Source organism: Clavispora lusitaniae (assembly GCF_014636115.1).
Source record: "Clavispora lusitaniae strain FDAARGOS_655 chromosome Unknown tig00000038_pilon, whole genome shotgun sequence".
Lineage (NCBI taxonomy): Eukaryota > Fungi > Ascomycota > Pichiomycetes > Serinales > Metschnikowiaceae > Clavispora > Clavispora lusitaniae.
The window spans coordinates 2,044,524-2,070,811 of NW_027093976.1; the positions used below are offsets into that span (position 1 = coordinate 2,044,524).

The following is a 26,288-nucleotide window of genomic DNA, read 5'->3' on the forward strand; positions in this document are numbered from 1 at the left end:
TTTTGTTTGCATTATCTCTCCACTTTGAGATTCATTTTAACTTCACTCTTCACCTCCCCTGATTCCATCAAGCGCCGTCCATCGACACTAGTGATTCCCTCCTCTTAGTTCATGTCCCTTCCCAAATCCGCCCTCTTCCATTTAGATGGAGACAACGAACGGGATGCTGCCGTGCTGGCGAAAAGAGCACAAACGTTGAGCATGAGTCTTAGAACTTCATCAGCGCCGAAAAAGTCCAATGATGTGCCTAGTATTGATGATATCTTGTTGTTCCCAGTCGAAAACTCCCATGCTTATTCTTATGCCCACTTGTCCCCAAATTCGTTGGCTCTTCGACTTAACGTTTTGAAGCGTTCTCTAGAGATTATGAATGAGCGTCCAGGGTGGTTCAACTCCCTCAATCACCACGAGGACCTGAACAACAGTGACGATGAATTAACGCCATTATCTCCTCACCCGAACCACTCGTTGCTCGCCGATGCGGTTAGAAACTCCTCTCAGTCTTACCAGAGGCAACCGCTGCTCAATGATGGGGACCAAGTTCAGCTGTCCAAAGATCACATTAAAACGAGAACGAATGCTTCATCTGCTGCTTTGAGCGTCTTGTTTCGACCAAGTATTTCTCGTTCAGAAAGCTTTGCAACATCGTCTAACTCACGTCGAACAAGCTCATCACATATTTCTGAAAACAATGACAATTCCGAACCCATAGATTCCATTTTAAATGAGGACTTGAAAGACTTGATCGAGCTACTAGAAAGTGACTCGTCAGTCATCTCTCATAATTCAGATTTTGCATCAACGCTTCACGACTTGTCTCTCTCATCAAGCGACGAAGACGTGCAAAAAAGACACAGCACATTAAAGCACAAACTTCTATTTGCATTGGCCACTCCTTTTGTTGAAACTTCGAACATATCATCATACATATGGGGTGAGGAGGCTTCAAATGGCTCACCCCCATTTCTGCCCTTGCCAAACGCCTCAAGTACAGCCTTGAACTTGCTAAATTCTATTCAGCAACCGCAAGCTGCCACAGCTCTTGGAAATCGACCATTTCACTCTATCTCTTCAGGTAAACATACCTCTCCACAGTCTATTATAACAGTTATGGCAGACTATCCTTGGACTTTCAAGGCTGCTAATGACTTGGCTTGTTTAATGTTTGGAATTCTGAAAAGCATGATCAAAAATTTGACGTTGATCGACATTATTGCCCCTCAATTCCGCAATTTTGTCACAGAACGGTTAACAAGACTGTTGACTGGAACTCCAAGAAATCAACCGGGTGATAAGAATATCATCTTTGCGGGTGAGATCATCGCCATCAGTAGACAAGCTGATGGAACATTTGCATGGACCTCTTTCTGGGCGAAGAAGAGAGGAGATCTCATCATTTTCATGTTTGAGCAGATCTCGTGCGACGCATTCGACCTAGTCATTCTGTGCGACGTTGAGACATATCCGAATTCACTGTATGTTATCACGTCTGTCGATGAAATAGCTGGTAAACTTATCAGCAATCTTGACGCTAGCGGAATTACAAAGCTTGATGTCTTTTCGGAATCGTTAGCAAAAGATTTGGAGAAACTGGCTACTAGTCACAAGAATGAAGATGAATGTGACTCTCTTGACAGCGCCCTCATTAACAAAAACAGATACTACACTATTCAGTTGAATGGCGATACTATTCCTTGTGCTCTATCTTCATACCCACTTGAAAAGGATGATGAGAAATATGAGTTAAAGATCAAGATTCATTCTATGCCATACATTGCCGGTATGTTTGTTGTTGATTTTTCTACTTTTAACGTCCTTTCGTGCAATAAGGCTATCGCCAAAAACCTTTTTGGAGTTTCATCCAATAAAGTTATCGGATATGGTATCAACAACATTCTTCCACATTTTTCTGACATATTGAAGACTGGATTGGATGACCAGCCAAATCAGCAGATTGTTCCGGGTTTAGTTTTGCCTGAACATTTTTTCCGGAAGTACCATGCATTGCTTTTGGCATTTAAAAATGATCAAAATGCAGAAGAATTGTTTTTCAGCTCAAGAGGAATTGAGGGACGTCATAGAGATGGAAAATCCTTACATGTTGACGTTCAACTTCGAGTGATCCTGTCGGAAATCTTTGTTTTGTGGGTCACCTACTCTCGTCAATCAAACAAGAACATTGGGAAACAATTGGACAAATTGACGAAAAGTACATCCTCACTTTCCATCAGTAGCTCCCCTACACAGCTACCAAATATCAGTTTGAAAAGTAATGAAAATAGCAAGGTTGATTTGCCCTCTCAGCTATGTATCTTCCCCAAGAACGAGGGAGAACTTATGGAGCTCGGCTCCTCTAGCCCTGAGATAAGTCGTCATAATAGTACGAGGAAACCAAAGAGAGCGACCACTTTTTCAATACCTGTGAATTTTATTAAAGATCTGTCCAGTTTTGAAAGAGATAATCACAGTAATGGCTCTTTAGGTACGACTTCTGATGGAAAAACGACCCCAAAATCACGGGATACTCTGTCGAGCAATGCCACTACGGTCAAGACTGATAGCAGCGGAAATTCATATTACAAGAAGTATACTGACCAAGAGATGTTAATCATGGAGAACGCGGAAATAGAAGAAAAGAAGAACAAATCGAAATATTGGCCAAGTGTGATTGGAGAAAAGAAAAGAACAAAAAAATACAGTGAATTTCGAGTGCTTAAGAAGTTAGGAGAGGGTGCGTATGGCAAAGTGGTTCTTGCTGAACATAATAACGACCCTGCTTACAAAATTATCATTAAGTGCATTGATAAACAGAGAATTCTAGTGGATACATGGGTCAGAGATCGTCTGCTAGGAACAATTCCGTCGGAAATCCAAATTATGGCAACATTGAATCACGATCCGCATCCCAACATAATGCGTATAATTGATTACTTCGAGGATCCTGATTATTACTATTTGGAGACGCCCATTTTCGGCAATCCGCCTGCCATAGATTTGTTTGACTATATTGAAGTCAAGAAGGATATGACTGAACATGAGTGCCAACTTATTTTCCGGCAGATTGTTCTGGCCATTTACCATTTGCATAAGCAAGGAATAGTACACCGAGATATCAAAGATGAGAATATAATCGTTAATGAGTTCGGTGTGATCAAGTTGATTGATTTTGGTAGTGCTGGTTATACTAAGCAAGGTCCCTTTGATGTATTTGTCGGCACTATTGACTACGCTTCTCCAGAAGTTTTAAGAGGTGAAAAGTATGAGGGCAAACCACAAGATATATGGGCACTTGGAATTCTTTTGTACACCATGATCTACAAGGAAAACCCGTTCTATAACGTCGACGAAATTATGGAAGGTGAAATGAGAGTGCCTTATGTTGTTAGTGATCTTTCCCTTCGATTAATCCGGTACATTTTGAATAGGCTGATTGACCAAAGACCTACCATCACTGATATCGCCGACGATGATTGGCTTGATGTGTGAGTTAGTCGTTTCATTGGTACTTCCTAAGTATAGTATCTCTGTGTTTGGATCTCAAAAAAATATATACTTATAGAGCATAATTATACATGGTTGAATACTAATTTGTTCTGTAAATTGTGTGTGCACACTTTCTCAAACTGGTGAGCTTCACTACGAAACACCCTTCTCGACAGACACTCAATGCCGACTCAGGATCTATAAGTATGGAAAATGGTATCTCTTCTACGGACGAGAATAAGTTTCCGTTTCATTTCCTGCTTGCTCTGGGCACTTCAAACACGACTTCACTAGAAATTACAGTTTTGGCGCCTATTCCAGGTTTACATATACATCATCTTAATACCACGGCCGTTGCTAACAAGAGGTTAGTCATTCTTCAACCAGAGATTACACGTCATCTCCTGGATGAAAACAGTTTTCATGTGAAACAGACAGGAACTAATGGACTTTCTAGTTTTGGATACTTATTAAGGTGTGGTTTGTTATGCGATGCATATCAACTACTAGATGCTCCTGCAAATCCTCCATCTCAAGCTTTCGAAAATGAGGAGGAGTGTTATCCCATAGCTGATAGTACGGAGAAAACATTAGGCTTATGGCAAACGGTTCAAGATGTGCCTCTTAGCCCAAAGTTGGTCCAACTCTCAATGAAGCCTCCCACATTAGCCGTTCCGCAGTCCCTGAAGAAGACTAATTATACTCTATCTCCAACACAGGATACAGATCCCTTGAACTTTCTTTTGTCGCGATACTTTAACACATTATATTCTTTCACGACACCTTTATCCTACTTTCCAAAGACTGCGTTGTCGCGATTCAAGAATTTATGCAACAATGATGCTGCTGTACGAAAAGAAAAGCTATTGTCCATCTACTTGACAACAGAGCAGCTTGAGTTACGATATAGCAACAATTACGGACTTGATGGTTCGAAATCTGAGTCTGCACCTATTTCAATCTACGAGCAACAAAGCCGAGAATTTTTTATGAAAAATCATATTGCAGGGTCAACTAAGGAAGACATAATCAGGAAAGTAGTTTTAGAACTAAAAACTCGAGAAGCACAGCTACAAATTTTGATATTAATGGAACTCATTCTCTGTTGGGGTAAAGATGAGACATCCTTTTTGATCGACAACGCAAAAGTCCAAGAAAAAAAGGCTAAGAAAATCCGCAAACCGTCTCTAGTTCGTCGAAAAAAGGGCAATAAGAAGATCATTCCCACATTTCTTGGTGTTGGAATACAGGATTCGTCTACAGACACACAATCTTCAACTCGAGGTGAAGTAAACGAATTTACATTGTATACGTCTTTAATTGCGCTTGTTGATCAAATGAGTATTTGGGATACGTTATTGGGTCGTACAAAGGGAGAAAAGGATGAGAGCATGTATGGGTTTCTAGCTTATGTGCTTGTGCCCTATTATAACAAACAAACACCCGAAATTGTGAATTTCATAATTCAAAAAGTTAAAGAACTGCGCCCTAAGCTTCACGTACCAAAATCACGCTCCAGGTCGTCAAGAAGTGAATCACACAGCAAAGAGAAAAAGGCGGGGCAACAAGAAATGCAAGAACCAGAAGTGCTATCAAAGCGAACATCAAAGTTCTCTAAAACATTACTTTCCGCAAATAAGGTTCCATTTTTACACAGATCTGTTACGGATGTTCCTACTGACCTTCAACCAGCATTCCTGTTGAAACGTTCCAAATCAAATCTCGGTTCTAAAAACCTTAAACGAAGACAAGTTGATATGTCTCTCGTTAGGTCGGAATCGCAAGATGCTGAGGAAGCTAAAAAAAGCAAACTGTTTCTCTTTGGAGATGCAAGAAAGATTAAGTCTGTTCCAGCAGATCCAACTCCACATTCGTTGGTCCAAGTGGAAGCAACTCCAGCGAGAAAATCTTTGCCAAGACACCAATCTGCTTCTAGCTATCCTCAAATCATGGAAACTCCCTCTACGAATAGAATCAAAGAGCTTCCTCATGTTCCCGAGACACCGCATCATATGCACGAGGAATCCTTTACTGTACCACAGAAACAGAAGCTAAGTGTCAATGAAATGTTTGCACAACTTGCACCTCCGGAGAACTTTGATTGCATCACATCTTCTCCCGTTCGTGGAGGAGATAGTTGCTTTCCTCCTCTGGAAAGAAGAAAGAGTTTGGTAAACTCCTCAAGCCAAAACGTACATGTCAAGGAAGTCGGATCCTTCGCTGCCAACACTTTGTCAACTTTGCATTCTCCATTCGCCGGCTCTATAAATGGCTCTCCTCCCCCGAAACGTAAGCAAGCCTACAAACTTGGCTCTTCCACTAAACGCACTAATGCTTCAATGGCTTCGAATACTACTGAAAGTATTCTTTTCTCGGGCGAAAGTCTTGTTCTGGAAATTTCTGAAAAGACGATTCCAATGGAGCACTCAGATACAGTGAAAGATACTATCGTGGAAAGCCCGATGAATGGTGACACTGAACAAGTATCTGAAGGCGAAGAAGAGTTTGAGGACGATTCAGGGTCAGACTCAGATCTTGAAAAACTTCTAGCTTTTTCATCCCGACCAAGTCTCAGAACATACAGGAAGCGATAGCATCAGAAAAGAGTCTTTTCAATAGCATATACAAGGAATTTTGCATTTTTAATCGAATTCTAATTTACAGTTCCTATTAATACAAGCATTACACATTCAATTCGCCAAAGAAAATTCCACGGCATATGGCTTTAGCATCAGGCTGTTCTAAAACAAGACTAGCCAAGGGTTCCCCAATTCTCTCTTCCAATTTTTCTTTTACTTCTTCTGATACTTCCTTGTTGTCGATTTCCATATCATCGGAGTTGGGTTGAAATTCAACCTTCAATTTCTTAAGTGCTTCTAAGACCTTCTCCTGTAAGAGCTTCTTCTCTACCGCACTTTTATCGCTTGATTCGATAACCAGTTTATACCACAATTTTAGATTACCCACCAATACAAGCTTAATGACCTCGGACCCTAATTTTTCCAATCCGAGGAGTGCGCCATAATGAGTGCCAATTGGCTTGGAGGAGTCCAACAATGCTCTTAGCAATGTACGAGTGACACGTGGAGTAAGGGTGGAGTATGAAGAGCCGTAGGAGTTGATAACGTGTTCAAGGAGCAAAGATGCAAATTCTCTAACAGCAAATTGTCCTTTCAAAAGATTTGTGATAGCTGCGTCGTCCGAGTTCTCTTTGATGGGGGGACCGATCCTCTTGGCAAGTAGAAGGGTAAGGATACATGGCATCAAAGCGTGCACGTATGGTGCAAGGAAAATAGTTTTGTTGTCGTAAAGTGCGGATATAACATCAAGCATTGTAATCAAAACATCAATATTTCTGAGCTGGTTAGTAATTTGTTCAGCAACAAATTGAATGAAGTAAGGCACGAGCTGGTGTAATCCTGGATCGGTTCTCAAAGAGCTCAAGGCTGCTTCTCTCAAAGACTCCTTTTCTGCATCTGTGGATATGAGGACCTCCACAACCTTGTCGAAGTAGAGTTTAAGTTCTTTCGATAATACGTGCTTGACCAACGGTTTGACTTCCACATCTTTGTCGCCGGCCGCTTTTTTCTTCTGCCCTTGTTCCTTGCTATCTTCACCAGCTACCGTAGATGTAGTAGAGCTGTTGTTTAACAAATCATTATTCAAAACCGAAGAAGTCGCACCTCTAACGATAGCAGGTAAATTCTTAATTTCAGATGCTAATGGGTTTTGGGGGATCATAGGTTGTACACCTTCAATTGCTAGCCAATGTGCGGTGAAGGTAGTTTGACGGGGAACCTTGGGAAGCTCCTGATTGATCAACTTTTCAAATTCAACTTCGTTATCATCGATATAGTACAAAGTTTGGCCACTTGCGCCAAATAATGCCTCTTTGAAAACTAGAGGTTGAGATTGATCATAGCCATATAAGGGTTCGATATTCAATACCTTCAATGCGTGGTTTATGTCTCCTGTAGTCAACATTTTCCTCTTTGAATGACGCATGAATTTAATGGCCGTCTCCAAGATTTCGTGAATCCTGTATTCCACGTCCATGGCCAAGTTTTTGGCTGCATCCTCCGGAAGGTTGATTCCCAAAAGTTCTGCCACATCCTTCACTGTATCATGGGGAGACCATAAGGTGTGAGAAAGAGGAATTTTCGTGGCCGATTCCATGTTAGTTGCACAAGAAAACGAGTTTAAAATTGATGTTGAGTATTTGTCGTTGCGTATAAGATCACGTGCATGCCTATCACCATAAGCTACCACAAGTACATGGAGTGCTTACTGATTTACAAGTCCTTGGTACTAATCATTATTGACCATCTCCATATTGACGCCTTAGCTAGTTCATCAATCCTAACTGGTTACTAAATAAATCACTCGCAATCGATGGTCAGCCAAATGCCCACTATAAGAGTAGGAAGTATTATTAATACTTCATGCATAAACGTTAACTATTATGAAATACCAAATAATATCCAGTGTATTCACAGGATAATCGTTTGCAGTAGTTCTTGTTCATTAATCACGTCTCGACGTCTTGACAATAACACACTAAGCTACTCTAATCCTTTTTCTTTGCGAGAAGTCTTTTCCATGGCCTTCAATTTTTGCTGACTAATCTTTTTCTTCTCTTGGTGTTCGTCGAACCGTTGTTGGGCTGCCCTGGCAGCGGCAGCCTTTGTAGTTTCAGGAATTGGTCCGTCACCTCCACCGAGTACATTTCCGTCTTTCTTTTTAGTTGAAGTGGTCCCACCCTTACTTCTGGACTTTTCTGACACTCGGGGGGCTTCGTCAGTATCCTGCTTGGAAAAACAAGACCCCATGCCAGTCTGTATTTAATGTGGTAAGTGGGTTATCGTTATAGATTGTAGTGCGACTGCAGAAAGATGCAGAACAATAACTTGCCATGCAATCTACAAGACAACATTTATCCCGGGTATAATATTAAGTTTGAAATTTATATACATATTAGTAAGTTCATTTTTGCTTCTGTGTAACAATTTTGCCTGTATTACCGCTGTTTGGCTCCATTAACGTTGCTTGAACATTGGAGCGGTCACCTTTTTATAGTTAACATTCTCCCTCAAATTTTTGAATTGTGGAACTTCGATGTCTAGCGAGCAGTTAAACTCTGGGTGTTCTTGGAGAGAAACAATTGCAACTTTTTTAACCTGGTCATCCCGGTTCAACCAATACTTGACAAACCTTAAACATGCTCTTTCATCTTGATGATAGTTCTTGTAAGCGTCTAAAACTTTCAAATAAAACTCCTCCCGTTCAGCTCTGTGAGACGACAAGATTGTTGCATCACGTAAAGCAGCCCAATCGGCAATTGGGATATATTTATAACCATTGCTGTCTAAATGAGCAAGAGATTCGTTCCATTGATTCAAAATTTCGCTCTCACTGTATTCCTTAATGTCACCAATCTTCTTCAAGCAAACACGGTACGAAACGGGAGTCCGAGAAACATTATGGATAGAATAGTTCTCAACCAACTGCTCAAACACGACCTTGTCATTCCAGCTGTAGTTACTGATGACAGTATTAAGGAAAAACTCATCCACAGGTTTGATGTTGGCATAAATAGCAATTACTTCCTTCAACTTGATGTAGGATTCTTCTGTCAATGATGGGAACAACTTGAAGAAAATCGAGAAAAACGAATTGTTCAAGATAGCATAACGCGAGTTCAAATTGGTCTTATCATTATTCTCTCCAGTATAGTGTTCCACAGTAACCTTCCAAAAGTACAAAATTGAGTCAAAAGATTCGTTGACTTCCACACAGTTTTCAAACAATGATTGAACATGTGGAGCCTTGAGCAATACTTGATAAGGCAAATCACCATCAACAACCTTATCAAAAAAGTGCTTAGCAATTCTTATGTCCTTGCAGGAACCGATGAAACTCAAGTGCAATTCGCTCAAGGATCTTAAGATCATTCTCTTGTTGGCCTTGCCATTCAGTTCGTAAATTTGCAAAAGACTCTCCAAAGAATCTAAGCCCCTCGAGTAGTCGCCAGCCTTAATAGCGATTTTTCCAATTGTTCCCACAAGCTCAAAGTTGACATTAGAAGCGTCTTTGGTGTTCAACTCGTAAATCTGCAAGATTTGTTCATACGTGAATCTGTTTTCGTCGAAAGCAACAGGCAAAATAACAGACAAAATGTTCTGGCTCAAGTAGACTTTGCTGACTGTTTCATCATTAACACCTGACTCCCACAAGCTTATCATTTCCGGATACACCTTGAACTGAAACATAGCGAGAAGCAAAACTCTCAAAGTGTTGGAATCCAAAATATTTTTGAATTGGCCGTTGGCAATATTCTCAGCCAAATCTAAAATAGCAGTCTTCAACATCACGTCATTATTCAATGTGTTACTCTGGTACTGGTCGCTATCTCTGTTTCTAGATCCAGATAAGCGGGAAGTTCTGTTCTGGTAGACAGAATTGTTGAGAAGGTTGGCATATTGGAAAATGTTTCTCCGCGTGACATTATCCTTGACTGCATCATCACGAAACATGGTAAACAAATAGTTGATTGTCTCGAAATACTGTTTGTGCAGCTGGTTGCTGTTTTTAGGGTTCACTTGGTTAGCAGTTACGAGTAACTCTTCAAACCGGTTAAGTTTTGCCAGGCTACCTGTGCTTGACATAGCATCTTTGAGCAACGGATCAACCAGAGTTTTGCTGAAGTATCTGTCGACTTTCCCTAAAGGTGTAGCAGATGAGGCGGGGGCAGCTTGTGCAGAAGTGGCATTCGTGCGGAACTGGATGGGATTCAAATCAAGATCGACATTAGCTCCAGGTAACTTTAAAGTGCTGGTATTGCTTCTGACCTTTCGAAGGAGAGCAGGTCTAAGACCACCTTGGGAGTTAGAAGCGATTAATCTGAACATGGTGGCGTAGAAGAAAAAGTTGTTAGACTTGAATTTTTTAGGTGCGACTTTTTTTTCTGTGGAGAGTGGTGAGCCTTTTCGTTCCTAGTAGAATAGATGTGAAAAGATTCAGCAGCAGCAATTAATGGTGTAGCGATGTCTTTTCAAGAAAAGAGGTGCAACTATATATGAACGAGTTTATCGTACCTTCGTATATGACGCCGTTTTGTGTTTCGTTGGGCCAAAAAATCATCCCCTGATAAATGCAGTTCTCATGAATCAGTCGTTGGTATGCACTTAGACTTTCTCGCAACTTGTGATGCCTTTGTGCGGCTCGAAAGTAGATGGCGTGAGACCCATATCATATGGTAATAGCCCTCTTTAGAGTTCAAATACGTGGGAGGTGGCTTCAATGAAGCGGTGCTGTCATCTGAAGTTCAAAGATTTTGTACTGAGCATGGTTATCTCGTTCCTAAACTAAGCCTTCTAAGCGACATCACATCACGTCATGATTGCCACTCGCATTTTCCATCTTGGTGGCTTATCGTACAGAAAAATAAGGCGAAGGCATGGCCGAATCGGTCTAGGCCGATGATGTTACAGGTAATCGTAATCGTAAAGAAAGGGGAAGTCTCATGTTATTGACAAGTTTCCCCTAATTTGATGAGGCTAAAGCTCCTATCTTGTTATCAACTTCGCTTGAGTTTTATTGTATGGTAAGGCTGAAAATTTATTTTTGTGTGTTTTCAATCTACAAGTAAGCTTCTTTTCTTTGAATTTATACTTTTTACGAATCTCTGCGCAGAAAAGAAAAATGCTATGATCAGTTGAAAATTCGTGAACTAGCCTTCTATTTGAAAAAATGGATGCCTAAGTAACCTTTGAGTAAGATAATGATACGTATTCACTAAAGACACTATAAATCTTTCACTAGAACTTTAGTTGGTTTTTCTTTCTCTCTAAAGTAAGCGTGCATGAGAAATTCGCAGTTTCTTGCACCCGCCTTATCTTTGTAGCAACTGCATCCTGTTGGCAGATCAACCCGCCTTTTCTTTCCAAAACGAGCCACCAGACAGAATAATACGCTCTTAACAAAACAGCGGCTTATATAATGTCTGAAACTTTGCCTCTACTACCTCCTTCAAAGGCAAATGTCGTCACCAGCAGCACCAAACGCAAAGCAAAAGTGACCAAGAGGAAACTTGGCACTTTTGAGGGTGTCTTCTTACCCACAACGCTCAACGTGCTTTCCATCTTGATGTTTTTGAGATTTGGATTTATCGTTGGCCAGATGGGTATTATGGGTGCTCTTTTGCTTTTGGTCATGTCTTACACGATCGACACATTAACCGTTCTCTCTGTTTCAGCTATCTCCACAAATGGAACTGTCAAGGGAGGGGGTGCCTACTATATGATCTCGCGATCGCTTGGGCCAGAATTCGGAGGAGCGATAGGAATCATTTTTTTCATAGGTCAGATATTGAATGCTTCTTTGAATGTGGTTGGTTTCATAGAACCACTTCTAGTCAATTTTGGCAAACCAGAAGGAGACGTTATGGCCATCCTTCCGGATTCGTACATGTGGCAACTTGTTTACTCAACTGTGCTACTTGCGATATGTACAGCAGTCGCTATGGTGGGGTCTTCCCTCGTATCTAAGACTGCGTTTTGGCTTTTTGTTGTATTAACTCTAAGTACTTTATCAATTCCGCTTTCTGCAATCTTTGTGCGGCCTCATCATCCACTCCCTCCACCTTATGATTATTTGGAGTATACTGGAATAGCATGGTCTACGATCAAAGAAAATTTATGGCCCCATTTCACTAGTGGTGCCGCAGGCTCCGTTCAACCTCCCGGAGTTCCTGAAACTTTCAAAAACTTATTTGGAATTTTCTTCCCAGCAACAGCAGGAATTTTTGCAGGTGCGTCTATGTCAGGTGAACTTAAGAATCCATCCAGGTCTATCCCTCAAGGAACACTCAAAGGTTTGCTAACAAGTTTTATCCTCTACTTCTTAGTGATTATATCTTTGGGTGCTTCAGTTCCTAGAGAGTTGCTTCATAAGGATATTAAAATTATACAAACCGTGAACTTGAATGGACTCATCATTATTTTCGGAGAGGTTTCTACTTCTTTATTTTCTGTGATCATGGGTGTTGTCGGAGCGGCGTCCATGCTTAATGCAATTGCTGACGATAGGATTATACCAGGGTTGAATCTGTTTGCTATGGCGAAAAAGAAGCCAGCAGAGAAAAGAAGAGCCGAAATCTATAGCATCATTTTTACTTGGTTTCTTGCACAGATATTTCTTTTTGCAGACATCAACGAAATTGCCACGTTAATCACAATGGCGTTTCTCATGACATTTTTGGTTACAAATCTTGCATGCTTTTTATTACGGCTTGGATCAGCTCCAAACTTTAGACCCTCATTCAAGTACTTCAGCTCCAAAACAGCATTCACGGGTGGCCTTGTTTCAGTCCTTGCAATGTATTTAGTGGATGGTGTTTCGGCGACCTCGATTATCGTTTTCTTGGTTTTTTTGATTATGATGATTCACTACTCCACGCCGCCACTGAGATTCGGGGACATTTCTCAACTTCTTATCTACCACCAAGTTAGAAAATATTTATTGAGACTAAAACTTCAAATGAGCGTCAAGTATTGGAGGCCTCAGATCCTATTACTTTGTGACAATCCTCGGACTTCATGGAACTTGATTGGATTCTGCAACCATTTGAAGAAAGGAGGGTTGTACATTCTTGGGCATGTTGTTCTTTTGGCTGATGATTCCGATCACCTGAATTCAACATCAGGATTCAACGTTGAATCATTCAAAGAGGTACAAAAGCAGAAGAACGCGTGGGTCAAGCTTAGAGACATGGCAAAGATTAAAGCATTTGTGCAAATTGCAATTGGACCAACGCTTCCCTGGGGAGTAAGAAACGTGTTTTTGGGATCTGGATTGGGCGGGATGAAACCCAATATCACAGTGATCGGCTTTTATGATTTTGTAAAGCATGGAGTAGATCTTCCGTCCTTGCGAGCCAAGCATTTACCTACAGACGATTGCAGGAAGGAGAAGAAAGTTTCAGTTAGTCAATGGGTACAAATAGTGGAGGATTTGGTTATAATGCAAGCTACAGTTGCAGTTGCTGCTAACTTCCGTGAACTAGAACTTCCCGTTCTTTCGGGCCTGAAATGGTTTCCTGAAAAGTCTGTCCCCGAGAAGGAAGGAAAGAAATACATTGATTTGTATCCTATTCAAATGTCGTCTGTCTGTATGTTAGAAGATGGAAAATCAGCGTTATCTACGAATTTTGACACTTACACCTTGATTTTGCAGCTTGGTTCCATCTTGTCTACTGTTGATGAGTGGAAGGCGAGTGGTTATCAATTGAGAATCATTGTCTTCGTTGAGACGGTTACAGAGCAGGATGAAGAAAAGAAGCGATTAAACGACTTACTTGAATCTTTGAGAATTAAAGCCGAAGTGAAGATCATCTGCTTCGAGGAGGGTTCCTTGTCCACCTACAACTTTTTGGTAAAAGGATATGGTGTCACTTCATCCAATAGAAAGCTGTATGAAGATTTGTCAAAGATATTGGAAAAAGAGGAATGGTGGACAAACTTGGTAGAAGCGCGGGAAACACTCAAAAGTATTGAGAAACAGAGAGCACTCCGCAAAGGTGATTGCGGGAAACCAAGGCCGATTTCCATGCTGGATAATACAATGAGATTTACATTGGGTGCTCTTGGAAAGAGCCCCACAGACCCCTCTAATTTAGGGAAATCTCTACAACATAATCGCAGATATACACTTTCTAATCTTCATGAAAAGGGTCTCCTGTTCTCTCTTAATATGAAAGCGCAAGGCGGAGATGGATTTTTTAATTACAGTGACTCTGGAGACGACAGCAACAGCAGTATCAGTGATACCGAAAGTGAGTCCAATTCCAATTTAACCAATAGTTTCGGAGATAGCTCCAACCTTTACCAATCAACCACATCAGCACAAAGCATAGAAAGCAACCCAACTACGATGTCCCTGATTCAACGAGAGAGAAGTGCTGTCTCAATCCTTAACCAAAAACCAAGAGGCAAAATCCCTTTGCACCCAGCCCTCAAGGTGAAGTATAGTAGTAATCATGCTCTTTCATCTGATCAACTCTCTGTGATGTCTTCACGGTCAAACCTCCGGCCTAATTTTCTGGCAGTTAAGATCCCCAAATCTATTGTAAGGGACGCAGATGACGAGGATGATGATGATGATGACAACGAGAACGAAGGAGCAGACAATGGAGAAATTGAAGATGAAGACACCAAACCCTCTATAACATTCGCGGAAGAACCAGCGGAACCTACTCACCCAGTGTCCTCCAGAGATAACCCTAGAGGACAAAGAAAGAGTGGAAAAGTTCGCAACATATCACCTTATTCTTCTCAGAAAGCAATAGACGCCGATACCAGCTTCGATATAAAGCCAATAGTTTCCATCACTGGACCTGGCACTCCCCTGGATCAGTTGAGCGAGATTGAATCGTCAGCAGAAGGAGAAGAAGATGGTGCTACAGATGGCCAAGGCCAAGAGAAGCATGATGCAGCAAATGTATCTGCAACGGATCACAAAGCGAAGTACAAGCAACTCAAAAAGGAACTAGCTGACCTTACTTTCAATGACTTGCCTGCAAAAGGCCAACATATAATCTTGAACGAGTTGATGAAAATGCATTCAAACCAAGGCGAAACTGCGGTGATCTTTTCGACGTTGCCCGCACCGGTCATTGGTACTCATTTAAATGATGAAGACTCCATGGATTACACAAGCAGTCTTGCTACATGGTTGGACGGTTTGCCACCTATTCTCCTTTTAAATTCCCAAACCGTAACGGTTACAACAGCTTTATAATACCTTCTGAAGCTTATACAATTAATTAGATACATTATAATTCTTCGTAATACAGACCAGCATCTACTTCAAATGTGGAGTCGCGCATCGCGCGCATTGATGCAACACATCTGACAAGACTATTATTCCAAATATAGTCAGTTATAAAGGTTTGCATCTACCCAAAGCTCTTGTTGTTACCAACGACTAACATGTCTGAATTATCCAAGGAGGAGAAATTGAGAAGGCGACAGGAACAGCTAGCGAAGTGGAGAAGTAAGAAGACTTCATCTTCTTCGCAAAATGAGGACCGTGAGCCTGCTCCACTAGAAAAGTCATCTACAGCGACGCCTGAAGAACAAAAGAAGCTCGATAGACAGAGAAAACTTGAAGAATGGAAGCGCAGGAAACAAGAACAACAAGAGGGCAACTCTTCGGGAACGACAGATGCCAAAAAAGAAGATACCCCACTTGAAGAACGGCAAAGGAGGCTCGAAGAGTGGAAACAGAGGAGGCAAACAACGGAGCCAGGCAAAGAGCAATCTAAAGGTAAGCTGCTGTTGAGAAAAAGTGGATTGCTTACAAGAATCCCTAAAACCCTGACTAAGATTCCGCACTTAATGAAAAGAAAGGCAGTTTTTGAGTCGGACGACGAATCCACTTCAGAGCCAGTGTTCAAAAAACCTCTTATAAAAGATATTAAGTTTGGAGATGCTAATGATGCTAAGGAGGGAAATGAAGAACGAGCAGAGGTTGAAGCGGAGGACGCACTTGATGCGTTCGTTCAGCATTTAGAAAACGAACAGATGCCTGAGTTGATGTCAGATGTGGCTATGTCAGAACACGAAGCTTCCGATACAGAGGACTCGGAGGCTGAAAGTGACTCCGACGACAAGCTTCTTTCTTTGAGACTCAAGAACTTACAGAAGGGAAAAGAGTTGTCCGTCGTAGATCACGATCTGGTAGACTACATGCCTTTTCGCAAGGACTTTTATCAGGAGCTGCAATCAGTAAGCGATCTCACCGAAGAAGAAGTCGAAGAACTTCGCTTACAGATGGAGGGGATCAAGGTGAAAGGTTCCAATTGCCCACGCCCTATTTGGATGTGGTCTCAATTAGGGTTTTCTTCCACCATCATGTCACTCATAGAAGAGAAACTCGAATACAAAAAGCCAACCCCAATTCAATGCCAGGCTCTTCCAATCATTATGTCAGGACGTGATATCCTCAGCATCGCTAAAACAGGATCAGGAAAAACTATGGCGTTTGTTCTTCCCATGTTAAGACATGTGCAAGAACAACCACCCTTATCTAAAGGTGACGGGCCAATTGCGCTTCTTCTTTCCCCTACTCGAGAGTTAGCTCTACAGATCTTCAAGCAACTTTCTATATTCACCAAAAAGTTGGGCATTTCTGCTTGCTGTTGCTACGGCGGTTCTTCTATCGAACTTCAAATCGCAGAACTTAAAAAAGGCTGCCAAGTTGTAGTATCTACTCCTGGGAGACTTATAGATCTTTTAGCAGCAAACGGTGGGCGTGTTTGCAACTTGCGAAGAGTCACCTACGTTGTTCTCGACGAGGCAGATAGAATGTTTGACTTCGGGTTTGAGCCTCAAGTAAACAAAATCTTCAGTCAGGTACGACCCGATCGTCAAAGTATTTTATTCTCAGCAACTTTCGCTCGCAAAATGGAAATGCTTGCAAAAGCTATACTTCATGATCCGATTCAGGTGATTGTGGGAGGTATTAGTGTTGTATCCCAAGAAATCACTCAACGTGTTGAACTTTTTGAAGTAACTGAGAATGACAACGAAGATACCATAGAAAAAAGGAAGTTTGAGAAGCTATTGAAAGTTTTGAAGGAGTTTCCGAGTACCAAGAAGTTGATTTTTGTGGAAAAACAAGATTCAGCTGACAAGCTAATGGTTAAGCTTTTAACAGAAAACATACCCAGCTTGACTATACATGGTGGGAAAGAGCAAATCGACCGCAAGTATGCTATTAAAAACTTCTCAGACAATGATTCGGGTGTGGACGTACTTATTGCAACTTCAATAGCTGCAAGAGGTTTAGATGTGAAAGGTCTTGGTTTAGTTGTGAATTATGATCCAGCCAATCATATGGAAGACTATGTCCATCGCGTCGGAAGAACAGGCAGAGCGGGAAATACTGGCGTTGCTTACACATTCGTTACATCAAAACAAGAACGACCTATCACAGATTTAGTGAAGGCAATGCGCCTCAGCAAAATGCCAGAGGATGCAATCGATCAACGGTTGGTTGAAATTTCTAACGGCTTTTTGACTCGAGTCAAGGACGGGGAAGAGAAATTTAGATTCGGGTTTGGAGGAAAAGGTTTGAATAAACTAGACGAAATCAGGAACTCACATATGGCGCTTGAGAGAAAAGTGTATGAAGCGGAGTCTGGAAGTATTCTGAAGAATGAAAACACAAAGACTAAATGGACTAATACCGAAGGAACACCAGAAATTAACGGTGAAAAGATCGATTTACCAGAATTTAAAATTATCGAGGGCAGAGCAGAAGAGACCTCGGGACCTGACAAATGTAAATTCCACTCTCGAATCACAATTAATGACTTACCACAGAGGGCGCGTTGGTATGTGGTTAATAGAGATAGCTTGGGTTCTATCATTGAGGCTACATCCACATCGATTACAAACAAAGGCCAATACTATGCCCCAAACACGAAAATTCCAATAACGACAAAAATTGGTGGCCGTAACGTGCCGGCGCCTCCTAAACTTTATTTACTCATTGAAGGTCTCACAGAAGAATCCGTCAATGAGGCCAATAAAATGATAAAGCAAAAGATGATCGAGGGTCTCGAGATAGCATCAAAGGAAGAAAATCTGATCCCTACCGGCAAATACTCTGTATAGATACATACCTTATCAGATCACGTGCAATCCGTGCACCCTCGGTTCAGATTTGTGGGGTAAATGGTGATAAATATGAGATGGAATCTTCTGATTAGATATTCTCTAAGGTATTACATCGGTTTAAAATATGGTTTTCAAGGCAGAAAATTTCAGTAAAAGTGAGAAATGGATTGTTGCGGAAATTGATCCTGGGTTTATTCATGTCCAGTACAATAACCCAAAGACTTTGAACGCCTATGACACTGAAGATTGGAAAATGTATCAAGAGATTCTTACTGGGTTGGAAAATGATCCAGAAACAAAAATAATTCTAATTTCGTCTGCTGTGCCCAAGTCCTTTTCCAGTGGATTGAATTTGACTTCTGCCATGGGGTTAATGAGTGGGAAGGAAGATTGGTCATTTAAAGATAGAGAAAAGTTCATGTACCAGCATATCAGAGAGTTTCAAGATGCAGTTACAATGCCTGCCAGGATGCGGACACCTACGATTGCGTTGATCAATGGTATTTGCTTCGGCTTGGGATTAGACTTGGTCTCTGCCTGCAGTATTAGGGTGGTGGTGGAAGGAGCCAGGCTTTCGATTCGTGAAATTAAAATTGGAATAGTGGCTGACATGGGATCATTGCAGAGAATGTCGAATCTCGTAAATAATAAGTCTTTGATGTATCAATATGCATTGACTGGTGAGATCTTTTCCGCTCAAGATGCGTTATCCCTTGGCTTTGTTAGTAAGATTGTGCCTGATTTAGAATCTGGCCTTACATACTGCAAAGAGCTCGGATCTAATATTAATCAAAATGAGCAATGGGCTATAAAGGGTACCAAGGAGTCTATTCAATACATGGTGGATGGAGGAACGCACGAGCAAGGTTTGTTGAATATAGCAGACTATAATGCAGCGCAGTTGGTCGGCGGTTTTCCCAAGAACAACTTCGGTTCCAAACTCTAGCGAGGCTCTGAAAGTATGGACTTTTAAGTAGTAAACTATAAGAGATTCTTTTGTGATTTCTTGACTTTGCTTCTTTACAGTGCGCACAATATTTGACAAAGTTTTAAAGGCTGCAGTACCATAAATTGAACAAGCTGGAACAGAGATTTTTGGGACGCCAGATATATATAAGAGATACATAGTAGAGACTTGGTTTTTCGCCTTAAAAGATTTGTGCACTTCCAGGATACAGAGAAGTGAAGTAAAATCGAGGAACAGAACGATCTGCACGTGACCAAACGCACAGTCTCCAGGCATTTTTTTTCAGTCTACTCCACGAGTAAAGCATCAAACCAAGACCGATGTTTAGCCTACGCAGACCTGAGACTTTGCGAAAGCTCTCATTTCGCTCACTTTCGAACACCGCGGCTGCCACAATAACTGTTGCACAGCCAGTTGTGGATGAGACTATCCCGACACAAAAGAGAGCTACACTTGCAACAGTTGTTTCTCCATCTGCATCGTTCGTATCCAAGCTTTCGCTGACACATTTTGCATCTTTTCACAATCCGCCCGAGACAGAAACATACAAGATCAAAAATGAAATACTGCACCTCATAGACACTAAGAAATACGACACTTTGCTCAGAATCTTGATTAAATGGACCAGCCGGAAGGGAGAGACGAACTGGACAGAGACACTTACCCATAATGAGCTAACACACATTTTGAGCAAGATAATAAGCTATCAAATTGGTCTTATTACAAGAGCCGGAACTGCGAAGATGGTTGAAAGTCTGGGAATACGGACTTCCTCCAAATTAGTCCATGCCCATAGTGTGCGGGAGAAAATAAGGACCGTGTACGCTAATCTCCTATTTACTAAGGCCGAAGGGGCACATTTGTACTCAAAGGCGCATCGGAGCCGATTGGTGACGGCATTTGAGCTTTCCCCTAACGATTATGAGAATTTGATCTCTATGGAATTAAACAATGGTAAATTGGACCTTGCTTCTAAGTGGTTCCAGAGGTTTGAACAACAGCACCCCAACGGGACGCATTACAAGTATATGACGTCAAGATTATGGCTCCTCAAGTTCCAGGTATACGCTAGTGCCTCACCTGCCTTATGGAAGGTTGAACTGAACGACTTGTATGAAGTCGAATTAAATCCACGCCAATCTCGACTCATGTCGGAAAGGGGATGGCTTGAAATCTTCAATGACTTCATCTCAAATCAAGCTATAGCACTGGGCAATGTCCACTTCGTTTTTGATCGTCAGGTACTTTCTGCCATGCTTTTCTCCATTGCCTACTCCAAAAACGTGGAGCAATTGACAAAACTCATTGAACTGAACTGGGGTATCAATTCCAGAGGTAAGATGGTTGCAGGCTTCTCCAAGCTTGATGTTGGCGATCCGCTTTATCCTGATTTGAACATATTAAAAACCATTGTTGTGTCTATGATATTTAACAAACAGTATGTTTCCAGCATGGCATATATGAATGGTTTTCAAGAGCATTATGGAATTGACTTGAGTAAGGATAACGCCAAGCATTTTTGGGACCTGATCTTCCGTTGGTGTGAAATACAGACACGTTTTTCGGAATTCAGAGCACTTCAGCATTTCATTCAGAAGACAGCAACAACCCTATTGAAACCAACGGATGCAAATGAAGTAGCACTTACGCTAGAAGAGGCACAAAAGTCCGCAGACTTTGACTATGAGGGATACTTGAAGTTTATTGGGGATTTACGCAATCAAAGAAACAAGTTGATCGAAGAACTTTGGAAAGGTTATCGTGAGTGTCTGCCCGGATTTTCTGCCCGTGTTTACAAAACATATTTAACTCTTTTATCAGAAGACTTTGATGAGAGACGGTGCTACGAGTACTTATCGGAGCTAGCACTTCAGTATCATCTTCATGATGTTTCACCAAATTCTTTTAATCGCAGTATGGTCAACGACAGACTCACGAAAATTAGCCAGCTCTATGAGAGAACGATGAAGCTCTTAATCGATGCCAAAGGATCGAATGGCGATTTGGGACAGATCAGAGCTATTATTTCGAAATGGGCTTTGAACGAAGGAATGCGCAGTAAACTAGATATGTGGGCTTTGAGCCAAGAGGCGCGCTTTTTGCAGAATGCCAATGAGAAAAAAACTATTATGGAGCAATCAGAGGAAGAGGAAGATGGTTTTTTGGGTCTCATGTCGTAGGGGTTTACGTATAATAAATGACGGTTACTACAGTAATGTATGAAAGCTGGCACCTTTTGTCAGTGTGCGCTATCTTGTCGTGCGGGTACCACAAGATTCGCGCGTAGTGGACACCTCTCCACTTTTTCGTCGGTTCCAGTCCTCAATCACTCAGTTCAATAAACAAAATGGCAGAAGGTTTGGAAAAGATAACTGAGGTTCCTGTTGAATTCTTCAAAGATGGTTCTGCATTTGTCAGAAAATGCCAAAAGCCAAACAAAACCGGTATGTGTGCTGTCTTTCTCGCACAAGATGAATAACTTACTAACAAGTGTAGAATACATGAGAATCATCAGAGCTGTCGGTGTTGGCTTTGTCATGATGGGTGTCGTTGGATACGTTGTCAAGTTGGTGCACATTCCACTCAGATCTTTGATCGTTTAAGCTGCTTGATGTGCCGAAGCTATTTGATCGGGCCAAATACCTGATGAAATGCCTAAAGATTTCGTTTCCTTCTTAATAACAAATGAACACACTTTTAAGTATCCTATAGTGATCTGCCCTAGTTACAACTATATCTGTAGTGTAAGAAAGGTGTGATTTGCTCCACTAGTTCGTCAGAATAAAACCTATTCAGCGTATATACCGTGGATAACTTGATAAAAAGCTCATCTCATTTCTCTAGCAAGCATTTCATCCTTGCAAAATGTACTCCAGGGTATAATCATGCCAATTATGACATAACCATCTGCTAGTTTCGTACAAGCAGTGTTGACATATTGGAGTGCACATGGCAGTAGAGGAACATTTTTTGCGAGCTCATCGTCATCGCCTCATATCTAAAGTTTCCCAATGCCTTCGGAAACAAACACATTTGTCAGGAAATTGGCTCACAATGACGCTTCGGTGAGAAATGCGGCATTCAAAGCGTTATGCAACTATTTGAAGTCCAAGTCATCAGCGAAACTCGATCTCCTCGAGTTGGAGAAGTTGTGGAGAGGTCTTTACTTTTCCATGTGGTATTGTGACAAGCCGATTCCACAACAGAACTTGGCTGGCCACTTGGGAGAACTATTCTCAAAGGTGGTACCAGATAACAAGCTCAAATTATTTCACCAGGCTTTCTGGGAGGTGATGGCCAAGGAATGGTATTCCATAGACAAGTGGAGAATTGACAAATTTTACATGTTAGTCAGAAGAGTATTGAGACACCAGCTCTTCCGCTTAGAAGCACAAGGGTTTCCTAAGAAAGAAACAGCCGACTTCTTGGACATTTTGAAGCAATACCCATTGAAGAACGACACCAAATTTCCTCAATCTTTGGCATATCATGTGTGTGATATTTACCTCGACGAAATAGAGTACGTGATTTTCAAAGATTTCAGAGACTACAGTCAAGAAGATGATGTTGAGGATGAAGAAGAGGGTAGCTCCAGTGATGATGAGAAGGAAGAAGATTCGTCAAACGAGGATGAGAATAAGGAAGAGAAGCCTGAAAAAGCAGAGTTATCCGAAGAAGAGATTGAAGCAAAAAAGGCTGCTATTTGTGCCAAAACCCCTCTTGCAACCTTGGTTGAGCCTTTCCAAGAGTTGGAAAAATCTGCTAAAAATAAGGCCATGAGAGCCAAATGCAAGGAAGAGGTTACCGAAGATGAAAGATTAAAGAAATGGGGAGTTTTGGAAGACAAGACAGAGGAATCTGAAGATGAGTGGACCGGCTTTTAAGAGACGGATGTGCATTGTATCATAGAATAAATAGATAACCTAAAGAACAGATAACGGACAGTAGTGTAGCACATTGATGCTTCGCATTGCGTTGCAGCCGCACAAGAGTGCGAAACACACTCGTTGTGAATGTACATCTAATGGCGGAAAACAACCAATACCTACCGAAATACATCCAGAATATACCATGGTACTATAAGAACGATGCGTTGGCATCTGCTGATGACGCGCTTTATCATCATCGCAAAAAACCGGGTGAAAAACTTGATCACAGCGATCCGCAAGCTGGTTCAGGTATTAAAGACAATTTCGAATCTGTCGATGGTCACCTAGTCAGAGCAGATGGGGATTATGATGCGAAAAGAGACCGCTGGCACGGCCATTCGCATGAAGAGTGGGATGAGATCTTTGAGAAATGGGATAAAATCAAAAAGAGCCAACATTCCCTTACAGAACAAGACAGCGATGATACAGATTATGAGCTCGAGCTAGAAGAACTTGGGCTTGACCGCAAACAAATTCAAAATTCACTGAAGGAAGATCCGATGGAGAAGGCCATACGGGATCGAAGAGATGTGCCCGCATACATTTTAGCCATCAATGCTAATGTTGGAGGAAAGATACGCTTGGGAAAAGACTCAACTAAGTCGTTGGTCAATGATGATTCAGACTTTGTGAAGGAAAGTAAAGATGTTAAGGAGTTGAAGCAGATGCAACAGTTTGCCTGGGAAAAGAACCAAGAATACCAGAAAAAGAAGGAAAAAGAGATTTTTCAGGCTCAAATAGCAAATATGCATGATCCTTACGCCAAGGTGGACGCAGATGTACCAGTGGATTTGTCTTTGAATGTCGAGGCAAGTCCGACATTGATGATGCTTCGCAACAGAGAGAATGAGGAGAAGAAGCGAAAGGCGGGCGAGAATAAAAAGAACAAGTTACTTGAGAGATACGGCTAGTCCTCGACGCTAACTAGGAACCCATTTGTGCCAATCATGGACCCTAACTCCCGCTTTGTTAGCATTGTCGCCGGGTGTTAGTTCCAAGAAAGGACAGTAATGCACTATGCGGAATAGGCGATCCAAATCCCGGCCGAGCAAGTTTGCTAGACGTTTGAGTTTGAGGAGATCACGGAGCATCACATATCCGTCGTCATCAAACAATGAACAGAGGTGGGTATCTCTCGATAAATTGGCAGGGCTAAAGTAGTATGCGAGTTGTTCAAGGACGAGCCCATTCTCTTTTGCTTGTGTCCACTCTGTTTGGGCAAAGCGTATTGGATCAACTAAAAACTGGGGCACACAAACAGGTGTCGGATGCAATATTTCCTCTTCAGAGGTAGAATTTAGGGACGGACTCAGCGAAGAACAGTATCTTGGCGAAGCATACGAGAGGTATATAGGCGACATTGTTTCGAATCTCATCTTCTTCTGCCCATTTTTTGGAAACTCAGAGGATCTTTGAGACAGATCTCTGCTTTCACACGATCCTGAAGTACGCTCTTCGTTCGACACACCGGGTAAGATGATATACTCTTTTTTACATTTAGTTTCTGTTCCTTTAGGAAGAACTAGTCGGTTTGACCATGCGTTGACAGTTGGTACTTTTGCTGGAGTTAGGCTCATGATTAATTAGTACAAATATCTATTACACAAAAAAATAGAGTTGTAACGTATTTTAATGCGCACATAATCCTCGTTGTGATAGCGTGAGAAGTATACGACACGAAGAAACGAAATAAAAAAAAAATTTCGCCGTTTCGATTATAAATTTAAGTAGACTGCCGTACAAGTGCCAAAAGCTCGAGTCCCTTTTTCAACTCTTCTTCGGCTGTGTCGAGATCCTCATAATTTAACGCTGAAATGGCAAACTTCGCATGTTTCTGGATCTGACTAATGTGTTCGGTGCTGTCAATAATGGAGGTGATATCTTCTTTGGTGAGCTTTGTCGCAACTTTTGAAGATTTTGCTGTCTTCGAGATACTCTCAGAGCTTTTCGCTGGTATTGACTTTGGTCTGTCACTCCCGCTCTCCTTCAGGTCTTGAGGTGGGATCATGTGGATTGCCGATTGCTTGTTGATATGGCTAACATCGTCATCAGGCAAAAAGTGTGGTGCTCCTGGAAGTTTTAAATCATCGTCCTCCTCTGATGGATCAAACCTAGGAACACCGGGTAAGCTCAACAGTGCACTGTCTTCTGGAACATCTGGTGCAGATGTTTGTGGCGACTTTGACTCTTGCTCATTCTCGTTCTCTTCATCTTGGGCATCTAACTCTAATTGGCGCAATTCCTCTTCTTCACCCACCACTGGAATCTCATCTTTGATAAGCCGGCTCAATTGGTATTTAAGCGTTTTGAGTTTATCCCGCACAAAGGCTATGAACTCTTCTTTAGAAGTGCACTTTCCTCCAGTAGTTTTCTCGAAGTCTATTTCTGTGTCCTGGTCGCCTGTGAAGACCTGGAGCACATTAAAAAAATTGATGGCAGCACGGAGCTTTGAGGCCAACAGGATTTTGCGAGACGCCTCATAATGAGAGATTTCTTCGAGACAACTATGGAAAAGGCGGAAGGCAAAGGCGAAAACAACATTCACAGACAACTGTCTGCTTTCAAGGACAGCACGGACATTCTCGTCCTCGTGGCTATTCTTGATAGCTTCGGTGTCGTCCAAAAGTGCCACAGTGAAAGCCTCGACTTCTGGATTTCCGACATGGAGTTGTTTGGAAAGAATGTGTTCGAGAACATAAATCTTGCAAAAGTAGCTGACGACAGGCTGTGCTGTGTGTAATTCTCGAGCTCTAGCCAAATATGGGTGGACGTCTCTGTCTTTTTTGAGGGATTCGGGGATTTCAAGTTCCATTGTAGTTGCTTGTGCGGTGCGATAAGACTGGATAAAGATCACCTATGGAGTAGGTGAAGATAAAGGAGGCCGAAAGAAGAGCACAAGAGGAAAGAAAAAGAAAAGTAGAGAAAAAAATGAAAGCAAAATACAGATTGAACCTACTCATTTGATGACATTCCTGACCTTGATTATATGTTACAACCTTGAACGATTATCTAAACGAGCTGTAGTGTTGCAATGCGGATATCCACACATGTTTCAGTGCAAGTTGACAAGTTTCAGCCTAGCAACTAGACGCAAACTATAAGCATATTCGCTATCCATCTGATTAATCTCTAGGCAGTCCAAGCTCTTAAATGGGGTTTCACATGTAATGTCAGAGCAAAAAGAGCGTTACTAATCTCATCCATGAAAAAATCTTAAAAATATGTACA

At 41.6% G+C, this 26,288-nt stretch overlaps 13 protein-coding genes across 13 annotated transcripts; 8 read left to right on the forward strand and 5 right to left on the reverse strand. All coding sequences in view use genetic code 12, as the record gives it.

Annotated features, from left to right (window-relative positions):
- Positions 1 to 111: 111 nt before the first annotated feature.
- FUN31 (serine/threonine protein kinase) lies at positions 112 to 3,486 on the forward strand (the record flags this gene model as incomplete). Its single annotated transcript, XM_002617795.1, has 1 exon — positions 112 to 3,486. One exon carries the CDS (start codon positions 112 to 114, stop codon positions 3,484 to 3,486), a length of 3,375 nt encoding a protein of 1,124 aa, XP_002617841.1.
- A 203-nt stretch (positions 3,487 to 3,689) lies between these two features.
- FOB63_002059 (uncharacterized protein) lies at positions 3,690 to 6,077 on the forward strand (the record flags this gene model as incomplete). Its single annotated transcript, XM_002617794.2, has 1 exon — positions 3,690 to 6,077. One exon carries the CDS (start codon positions 3,690 to 3,692, stop codon positions 6,075 to 6,077), a length of 2,388 nt encoding a protein of 795 aa, XP_002617840.2.
- Positions 6,078 to 6,165: 88 nt separating this feature from the next.
- TAF60 (Taf60p) lies at positions 6,166 to 7,659 on the reverse strand (the record flags this gene model as incomplete). The annotated part of the gene is made up of 1 exon (XM_002617793.1): positions 6,166 to 7,659. The coding sequence occupies one exon, from the start codon at positions 7,657 to 7,659 to the stop codon at positions 6,166 to 6,168; it is 1,494 nt and encodes a 497-aa protein (XP_002617839.1).
- A 386-nt stretch (positions 7,660 to 8,045) lies between these two features.
- FOB63_002061 (uncharacterized protein) lies at positions 8,046 to 8,312 on the reverse strand (the record flags this gene model as incomplete). The annotated part of the gene is made up of 1 exon (XM_066102207.1): positions 8,046 to 8,312. The coding sequence occupies one exon, from the start codon at positions 8,310 to 8,312 to the stop codon at positions 8,046 to 8,048; it is 267 nt and encodes an 88-aa protein (XP_065958498.1).
- Positions 8,313 to 8,519: 207 nt separating this feature from the next.
- On the reverse strand, positions 8,520 to 10,391 carry FOB63_002062 (uncharacterized protein; the record flags this gene model as incomplete). The annotated part of the gene is made up of 1 exon (XM_002617792.1): positions 8,520 to 10,391. One exon carries the CDS (start codon positions 10,389 to 10,391, stop codon positions 8,520 to 8,522), a length of 1,872 nt encoding a protein of 623 aa, XP_002617838.1.
- A 1,090-nt stretch (positions 10,392 to 11,481) lies between these two features.
- FOB63_002063 (uncharacterized protein) lies at positions 11,482 to 15,279 on the forward strand (the record flags this gene model as incomplete). Its single annotated transcript, XM_002617789.2, has 1 exon — positions 11,482 to 15,279. One exon carries the CDS (start codon positions 11,482 to 11,484, stop codon positions 15,277 to 15,279), a length of 3,798 nt encoding a protein of 1,265 aa, XP_002617835.2.
- A 191-nt stretch (positions 15,280 to 15,470) lies between these two features.
- Positions 15,471 to 18,161, forward strand: PRP5 (DEAD-box RNA helicase; the record flags this gene model as incomplete). Its single annotated transcript, XM_002617788.1, has 1 exon — positions 15,471 to 18,161. One exon carries the CDS (start codon positions 15,471 to 15,473, stop codon positions 18,159 to 18,161), a length of 2,691 nt encoding a protein of 896 aa, XP_002617834.1.
- Positions 18,162 to 18,288: 127 nt separating this feature from the next.
- On the forward strand, positions 18,289 to 19,110 carry FOB63_002065 (uncharacterized protein; the record flags this gene model as incomplete). Its single annotated transcript, XM_002617787.1, has 1 exon — positions 18,289 to 19,110. The coding sequence occupies one exon, from the start codon at positions 18,289 to 18,291 to the stop codon at positions 19,108 to 19,110; it is 822 nt and encodes a 273-aa protein (XP_002617833.1).
- Positions 19,111 to 19,451: 341 nt separating this feature from the next.
- On the forward strand, positions 19,452 to 21,311 carry FOB63_002066 (uncharacterized protein; the record flags this gene model as incomplete). The annotated part of the gene is made up of 1 exon (XM_002617786.1): positions 19,452 to 21,311. The coding sequence occupies one exon, from the start codon at positions 19,452 to 19,454 to the stop codon at positions 21,309 to 21,311; it is 1,860 nt and encodes a 619-aa protein (XP_002617832.1).
- An 831-nt stretch (positions 21,312 to 22,142) lies between these two features.
- Positions 22,143 to 23,015, forward strand: FOB63_002067 (uncharacterized protein; the record flags this gene model as incomplete). Its single annotated transcript, XM_002617785.1, has 1 exon — positions 22,143 to 23,015. One exon carries the CDS (start codon positions 22,143 to 22,145, stop codon positions 23,013 to 23,015), a length of 873 nt encoding a protein of 290 aa, XP_002617831.1.
- A 140-nt stretch (positions 23,016 to 23,155) lies between these two features.
- On the forward strand, positions 23,156 to 23,971 carry SLU7 (mRNA splicing protein; the record flags this gene model as incomplete). The annotated part of the gene is made up of 1 exon (XM_002617784.1): positions 23,156 to 23,971. One exon carries the CDS (start codon positions 23,156 to 23,158, stop codon positions 23,969 to 23,971), a length of 816 nt encoding a protein of 271 aa, XP_002617830.1.
- Positions 23,972 to 23,980: 9 nt separating this feature from the next.
- On the reverse strand, positions 23,981 to 24,637 carry SLF1 (Slf1p; the record flags this gene model as incomplete). The annotated part of the gene is made up of 1 exon (XM_002617783.1): positions 23,981 to 24,637. One exon carries the CDS (start codon positions 24,635 to 24,637, stop codon positions 23,981 to 23,983), a length of 657 nt encoding a protein of 218 aa, XP_002617829.1.
- Positions 24,638 to 24,783: 146 nt separating this feature from the next.
- FOB63_002070 (uncharacterized protein) lies at positions 24,784 to 25,872 on the reverse strand (the record flags this gene model as incomplete). Its single annotated transcript, XM_002617782.1, has 1 exon — positions 24,784 to 25,872. The coding sequence occupies one exon, from the start codon at positions 25,870 to 25,872 to the stop codon at positions 24,784 to 24,786; it is 1,089 nt and encodes a 362-aa protein (XP_002617828.1).
- Between the last annotated feature and the right edge of the window lie 416 nt (positions 25,873 to 26,288).